This window comes from Erythranthe guttata, chromosome 8 (genome assembly GCF_056151865.1).
Source record: "Erythranthe guttata isolate IM_541 chromosome 8, IM_541, whole genome shotgun sequence".
Lineage (NCBI taxonomy): Eukaryota > Viridiplantae > Streptophyta > Magnoliopsida > Lamiales > Phrymaceae > Erythranthe > Erythranthe guttata.
Genome location: NC_142540.1, coordinates 5,146,925 through 5,155,352, shown reverse-complemented (window position 1 = coordinate 5,155,352; position 8,428 = coordinate 5,146,925). Strand labels below are relative to the sequence as shown.

Genomic DNA, 8,428 nt, shown 5'->3' with positions numbered 1-8,428 from the left:
TTACTGTTTGCGACGAACTAATTTCGTCGCCAAATCCTACACAAAACGTCGCCAAACGTCCCGTCGCAAGGTCAGCGACGAAAAGTAATTTGCGACACAAACTTTGGCGACGAATATCATAAATCGTCGCAACATTCGTATTTTCTGGAAAAAAATGTTTTTTTAATATTCGCGACGGATCCTATACTTTCGTCGCTTACTGTTTGCGACGAATAAATAATAAGTCGCAAACGTGTGCGACGAATTAGCGTTTCGTCGCTACATTAAGCGACGTTTTGTGACGGTTTCGTCGCTACGTTTGCGAAAAATGTTTGCGACTAATAGCCGTTTTCGTAGCAAGGCCCACGATTTATTTGCGATGATTTGTTTTATTTATTCGTCGCTAGGTTTTTTTTTTTTAATATAATTTCTGGTTTATTTATTTTTTCAATTAACAAATTCAACCTGTATTCAGCAGTTGTACAAAAAAAAAAAAAAAAACACTTATATCGAAAATATTAAAATCAATTATACGGATTAAATATCAAGGTAGCACAAAACATAAATTAAAAAAGTACATAAAACTTAAAAGCATATAATGTAGTGTTGCAAAGTTTAATTCAAAAACCAAACAAAGTTCATCCCTTTTTATACTCCACCATCATTGGAAGGAGTCGATGTCGAGGCTTGTAGTCCAAAACGGCCGACCAAGGTGTTAACAATTTCTCGGGTTTCTTTCAATTCCGCTTCCAATCTTTCCATTTTTTCATCTTTAAGTTGCATTTGCTCTTTCATTGAATTCATTTCCATTTGCACTTCCGGCGAAATTGAAGAAAATCTCGACCTTGAACTCTTTGTGGTGGTTGCAATCTTAATTCCAAGCCCTTTGCTTTTTCCGAGCACTTTTTCTATCGCAATTGAGTTGGCCGTGCTTTCGTCACTTCCATCACGAATTGTCTCATCGTACACTCGTTACAAATCAGCCTGAAAATGATTAAGTACACTTGTTTAGCAAAAATTTCGACCGCATAACAACTAATAAATGAACATCCCCAAAAAACCATCCATGTATGCAACAACTTAACATTATTTAAAACAAATATTCATATCCACATATCTCAACTACGTACTAATTTAACATATCAAATAATTTACATATGATAAACATGCGACAACAATAAACATAAATAATTAACATACAACCAATTGAAGAATAAAATTGCATTACACTTACCGAAATGCGAAGTTGTTCAGGAGTTGCTATCCCATTATACGGTTCTTCTGTATCTCCTTCCTCACTAGTAGTTGGCCCGGTTTCCCTCAGTACATCAATACGCGTATATGCTTTCTTATACGTATCAAACACCGTAGGATTTTTGCCCAATTTTTTAAACTATATTAAAATATTATAAAGTAAGTATCTATTTTAAAATTAAATAAATTAAAATTATAGATCAAATTACTTACATGATTGTGGGACCAACTATTGATACTTGTTCGACCCCAATGGGGGTCTGTCGAGACTTTCTTTCGCGAGTCCTTGCATTTGGTTGATTTGGACTGTGAACAATAACACAAAAAATTAAACCTCTTTAATATATTTAAACATGATCCATAAATTAAATATATATAATTTACCTTCCCATCAACACCAGGAGTGGAAATAGAATGAAATTGATCACATAGTTTCTCCCAAGTTTGAACACTAATCCTATTTGGACAATTTGCCTTAGCCATGGCAAGGTCTGGAGCTCTATCAAAGACTGCCTTCAATCGTTTAGTTTTCGCATCTTTCCAACGACCGTTAGCAGTCTCATTGAACCATTTTTTTGTAGCCTCATTTTCAGGAAGTTTCCAAGTTTCCTAAATAAAATATAAAAAATATACAATTGAAAATTAAACAGAAAATTACATACAAATACCTTAAACGCTTTCCACAATCCCTCGACACGGCCCATTTTTTTGTGGTTAGGCCAAGAAATACATGGATCAAAATTATCCCAATGCGTAACCTCGTTACTAATAGCCACCGCCAACTTGTACCTCCCAGGTGCAACGGGAATACCCTTGTCGTCAAACTTGAAATCAACCACGTCAGTACCTGTAGACTCGGTACCTATATGATCAACAGAAATATCTTCCTCCGACATCGCTCGCCTAAGAAAAGAAATAAGATATACATAGACAAAAATAAAATGAACACAATTGATTGGAGTAGTATTAGCCTATTAGGCGTGTAAAAATCTGAAGTGCGTGAGTGTTTGGTTGTTGGATGTAGAATAACAAATGCGGGCTTGATCCTCCCCAAGATTTTTACGAGCAAGAAACTGATTCTTCATTGGTCGTGGGTTTTGCATCGGAATTTTTTTTTCAAGTTGATTAACTGATACTTCGTCGATGATGGGTTTTTGCACCAGAGGCGGTTTCTTTTAAAAAAACCTTCACACCCATAGAAATTATAATAGCCATTTTTTGGTTTATAGAACAATTAAAAAAATATATAAAAAATTTAGCAGAATCTTAAGTTACAAATACAGGAGAGTTCTTGCCGGAGAGAACATAATAAAATCTTTTACCTGACAAATAATACTGCCATGATAAATCACAGTGACTGGCCAGCATGAAAAGCTTCTAAACCAGCATCGGTTCCAATCCAAGTGAACCCCGTTCCTTTCGATATTCCTCTCGCTTTCATCAACTCCCTCAATTGGCTCACACTATCCCATTTCCCAGCATCAGCTAACGCGTTCGACAAAGCAACATACGCCCCAGGCCTACTCTCTCCACTCACTTTGAAAAGCTCGTTCGCTGCTATTTTCGCGAGCTCCACATCGCCATGGAGTCTGCAAGAACTCAGCAAAGCCGCCCAAACGTCGGAATTAGGCCTTTCGGACATTTGCATCACGAATTGAAGCGCCTGGTTCAAACTCCCCGCACGCCCTAATAGATCTACCATGCATGCGTAGTGCTCCATTCTTGGCTTCATCGAGTAAACCCGATCCATGCACTCGAATATCTTCCTCCCTTTGGCAACTAATCCTGCATGGGCACATGCAGAGAGTGCACCGAGAAAAGTAACGTAATTTGGTTTAGTGTGACGTTCGCTTATCATTCTATCGAAGAGTTCGAGCGATTCGTTTGGACACCCGTTTTTCCCGTATCCATCAATCATTGAAGTCCACGAATAGACGTTCTTTCTCGGCATGGAATCAAAAATGGATCTTGCATCATCAGTTCTCCCACATTTGGAGTACATGTCTATCAGAGCACTGCCAATCTTTATGTCTGTGAAAAGCTCGGTTTTCATTAACTGCCCTTGGATCTGCTGGCCGATTTCGAACGCTGACAAAAGAGAACAAGCACCGATAATACTTGCAAAAGTAGATATCGTAGGCCTGAAATTTAGGCTCTGCATATCGATGAATATATGTATCGCCTTCTTAGCCGTCACGACTGATTTACTGTATCCTTCGATCATGGCATTGTAAACCACCACATCCTTCTCCACAGTCTTGTGAAATACATCCTCGGCATCTTCCAAACGGCCTTGGTTCATGTACCATGTGATCATCGATGTCGAACAAATCGCGTTCTGGTCCAACATTAAATCGAACACTCTTCTTGCGTACTCAACCCTCCCACTCTTCACATACGAGTCAACCAATGCGGTGTAAAGCACATCATCACCTTCAAAATTGGATTTCAATATCTGGACATGAACCTCACACCCCGTAAAAGGTAAACGTGACCCTGCATTTCCGCTAGTCGAACCCTTCAAAATCATCGAAAATGTGTATCCGTCGGGCTTTTCATTCGAGAGGCACAGTTCTCGAACCAAATCAAAAGATTTATCGACAAACCCGTGTTTTGTATAGCCCGATATCATGTAATTGTAGGCCGATAAAGTTCGGCGAGGCAATTCATCAAACACCTGGCGCGCGTCTGATAAACAGGAGGACTTGACGTACATGATGAGGAGTTTGATGGAGATATTGACATTGGGTTTGATACCAGTTTTGAGTATGAGGGGATGGATCTTTCGGCCGTGTGAGGGATGATCTGAGTTTATGTAATTCTGAAGAGCTGATGCCACATAAAACTCAGTAACAGAGCTAACCTCTGTAAGCGGGATATTCGTATTGGGTTGGTCTAGAACTCTGATTTTGCTTAATATTCCATGTCTCATCGTCTGAATGAATGTTTTTCCTTTTTTCTTCCTTCCTTCTTCTGGGCTCTCTCACATTAATTCGAGAAAGGGCTTATCATGAATCCAATAGCAAAGAACATTGGGCTAAGACCTAATACGGACTTGGCCCAATAAATAAAATTAAAGATCGAATCGAAATTAGTATTTTATTTTTAAATTGCAATTATTTTTCGCGAAATGAAAAAAATATGTATACTACTCAGGGGTGGAAATTGATACCAATTTTTTTTGTTTTTGCCGATGTTGATCTAACATTTTCTTTTAGAATAATATTTTTCAATCCGAATTCTGAAATTCCGAGTTCCGATTTTTCGAAATTTCTTGGATCCAAATTGGAGTAAATATGAGATTTCGATTTCCGATCCGATTTTCAATTTCAAAAAAATCCAAATATTTCGATTTTTACCCAATATTACAGTTAGAATATCAATATTATTATGTATTTTATATTTTCGGTGACCAAAAAATAAAATTTTCTGAATTTTGCTGATTTCTTTTATTCGAAAATTTTCTGATTTTGGAACAAATTCTTTCAAACCAATTTCTGAAATTTCCAATTTCTTGTTTGAATGATACGGAACTAATTTTTCACTTCCAAAACAAGAAATGGCTAATTACTATTAGATTGGTCCGAATTACACGCCTAATAAGCTAATACTACTCCAACCATGTGCTTTAATTAACAAGATTACCTAGAAATTGGGAAGGGTCACAATTATTAAAATCACAATTATTCTCAAAGTTACATTCATAAACTAAAACTAAATTAGTCGCAACGGGAAAGCTTTCAATTTTTAATTGACATCAATTTTCAATTTTCAAAAATTCCCCCTCATTAGTAAGTAAATTTGACTCCGTAAGAGTGAACAAAGACAATACGTAGTCGAGGGATTGTTTTAATTACCCAAATATTATGATTTTTTTCATAATTTAGCTTTACCTTAGGGTGTGATTGTAATTTACCCTAATTTAAAGCAATTTTTCAATATTTTTCCGAAAAGGTTTTTTTATTTATTTATATATTTTATAGTTAATTAAATAATTTTGAGATCATGTAATTAGGTAGATCAACATTTAAGGCACGCTGATAAACTATTCACTCGCTTGTCTTGTTCCTTTCATTTACTCTTCTTACATCAGACAAAAACACACACACACACACACACACGCAATTGTGTGGTGTTTTTGTGTGTGTGAAGAAGGGACAGATAATACATTTCTTTTTTAAATGGATCAGATAGTTACATTAGAGCCTAAATTGGTTGTTACAACTTACAATCAAGAACTCTTCTCCATTTTTTCACCTTTTTGGTTGTTATTATTTCCATGGTTGTTAATCTCTTACCATTTACGGTTCGATTCTCCGTTTCAAGTTTTCAACTTTCGATCTTTTACTATTCATAACTTGTCTTAAACATAAATTTTAGCATCTTATTTCGACAAAAAACAAATAAATAGGTTTATTTATTTATTTATATATTTTATAGTCATAATTAGGAATTTTTCGGAGATCTTCATTTTCGGAATTTTTCAGAAATTTTCGGAATTTTCCCGAAAAAAAAAAAGGAGGAAAAATTGATCACCGACACAGTAGCCAAACTGCAGAAAGAAACATCAAATAACCAAAACACACAACAGACTCACCAAAGCACACAACAGACTCACAAACACATAATTCCGAGCAACATGATTCCGAGCAACCACATAATTCTGAGCAACATAAAACCCAAGAACAGTTCGCATAATTCCGAGCAACACAGGCTCATCAAATCAACATAAAACAAACAAACACATAATTCCGAGAAAAAACCCAAAAATAATTCGCAATAATCAAACACATACAAGCTTTTCAACATAAACAAACAAAGATTTAAAAAAAAAAAGAAAATTACCTTGAGAAGGGCTGTCGGCGACGGCAACAGATCGGCAGCAGGCGGCGGGATGATTGGCAGCAGGCGGCGGAGAACAGCGGCGGAGAGATGGGCTGACGGTGGAGAGAAGCAGCGGAGAGATGGGCGGAGGAGAGCAGCGGCGGACGGCGGACGGCGGAGAGGAGCGGCAGGGGCAGACTGCGGCGGCGGAGGCGGAGGGGGGGCGCCGGCGAAGGGGAAGAATTGGCTCCTTTGAGGAGCTTCATGAAAAGTTGCTCAACTTTGAGGCCTCATTTTGTATGTCGAAACCGCAACCGACCTATTTTCCTGCTACGGCGAATCCGACTAGCAGAAACGCTTCTTGGCGAGTTCCTGCAAGGAACTCAAACCGATTTCCAATACCCAGCGGCGGCAAACCGCCTGCTCCAGGAAATCAAAGTACCCGTCCACCTTTCCGTCCATATTTGGGATATTGTCAAATCTGTCGGATACAAGGACACACTGCAAAACATTGTCCTTCGTTCAGACTTGTCCCAGTTACATCATCCAACTACTCAACAAATCAGTCTACGACTATGTGGCAGCCCCGCGCCCATTATGCTGCACATTCGACAAATCCTCCTCCACCAACATGGTTATTGGATAGTGGTGCCTCTCACCATGTCACATCTGATCTTGCTAATCTTTCAATGCACACTCCATACAATGGCTCGGACGACATTATGATTGGCGATGGCACGGGTCTTCCCATAACACACACTGGTTCTACATCCCTATCTACTTCTACAAGTACCTTTCAGTTAGATAATGTTTTGTGTGTCCCACACATGAAAAAAAGTTTAATTTCCATTTTCCAATTCTGTAACACCAACAATGCTTCTATTGAATTCTTACCATCCAATTTTCTTGTGAAAGAGCTTCGCACGGGGGCAACACTCTTGAAAGGCAGAGCTAAAGATGGTGTTTATGAGTGGCCGGTATCAACTCCAATTCTTGCATTTTCTAGCTTAAAGACTTCAACCTTTGGGTGGCATCATAGATTAGGACATCCTGCATTTTCAATTCTCAATCATGTTATTTCTCGCAATAAACTTAGCTTGGAACCACTACACCATATAACGTCATCTATAGCGTTTGAAAAACGCTATGGAAAGCTATTATAGCGCTTTTGAAAACGCTATGTCTGCCGGAGCTATAATAGACCTCGACTTTTCAATAGCGTTTTTTGAGCGCCATCATATATGTTCTCTTTCATAGCGATGTTTTCATGTTGTCCAATAACCTTCTTTTATAGCGTTTCGATTCTATTATTGTACTTCCACTAATAGCCAGTCAGAAATGCTATGTTCGGGTAATTATAATACTTTATTAGCGCTATTATTCTATGAATAAATCTTTTAACATAAACGCTACATTATATTGATTTTTAATGCTTGTTTGATGCTACTAATATTACAGAAAACACGAAAACAACAATGAATATACAATGAGATTATTATTATAAAATTCCAATTGATGTACAATATGATAATAATCAAAATAGTCTGAAGATAACATAAATTATAATCTTAACATATCCAATTTGATAGAATTCACTAGGTTACACGAGTCCTAAATTTGAATTTAGATAGTTATTTAAAAAATACTAAAAATACAGCCCAGAAGAATTACATCAAAACCACAAGTAGAGCATCCAATTAAAACTGCTATGACGTTTTCCACCGTCTCGTTTTTCTTGCCATTCCCTGGTAAGAAAATAAAAAAAAAAATTAGTGCATGAAACTGAGTATTTGACAATCTTTCACTATTTATAGTAAGTTACCTAACTACACAATTTAAAACTATGTTTTGTTTAATCTCCGTTGCCGGCAAATTATATTATCATAAGAGATGAAAAAGAGGAGAGGTGAGAATAGTGTTGCAAATTACCTGTGAAAAATAACCAATCAGAATGTCTAGTCCCAAAGTCTGTATCAAACCATTCTACAAGAAACATATCATAAAAAATTAGCAAGGTTACATGAAACAAAGACTTTATGCCTACGCCAAAGATGGTATAATCTTATCTACGTGCGAAAATATTGGTTCAAGATACAATGTGTGCAAATTATGCAAATAATACATGTATATTGGCCATATCCTATATTCGTATGAGCATTTAACTTAGTGATGATTGTCGTTTTGAATCGATGCTATTAACGGAATCAAATACAATAAAGAACTTCTACACCTCATTAAATTTATTTCCAACAAGGAGACCAGATCTCGTATCATCTCATCGAATGCCTTTGACGTCAAGTTTACAAGTCCTCCTGCAATATGAATATAATTATAGTTAGAACCAACAGCGCTAATAACTAAACGAGTTCAA

At 37.0% G+C, this 8,428-nt stretch overlaps 1 protein-coding gene across 2 annotated transcripts; it reads right to left on the bottom strand.

Moving 5' to 3' along the window:
- Positions 1-488: 488 nt before the first annotated feature.
- LOC105976904 (pentatricopeptide repeat-containing protein At1g28690, mitochondrial) lies at positions 489-4,249 on the bottom strand. 2 transcript variants are annotated; one of them, XM_088821783.1, is made up of 6 exons: positions 2,556-4,170; positions 1,902-2,136; positions 1,618-1,842; positions 1,447-1,539; positions 1,214-1,372; positions 489-963 (listed from the first exon to the last, which is right to left on the bottom strand). In XM_088821783.1, the coding sequence occupies exons 1-6, from the start codon at positions 2,573-2,575 to the stop codon at positions 952-954; spliced, it is 744 nt and encodes a 247-aa protein (XP_088677909.1). In that variant the 5' UTR covers positions 2,576-4,170; the 3' UTR covers positions 489-951. The 2 variants fall into 2 exon arrangements, with proteins under 2 accessions (XP_088677909.1, XP_012857628.1); XM_013002174.2 differs by lacking the exons at positions 489-963; positions 1,214-1,372; positions 1,447-1,539; positions 1,618-1,842; positions 1,902-2,136 and adding an exon at positions 2,229-2,418 and having other exon boundaries at positions 2,556-4,249.
- Between the last annotated feature and the right edge of the window lie 4,179 nt (positions 4,250-8,428).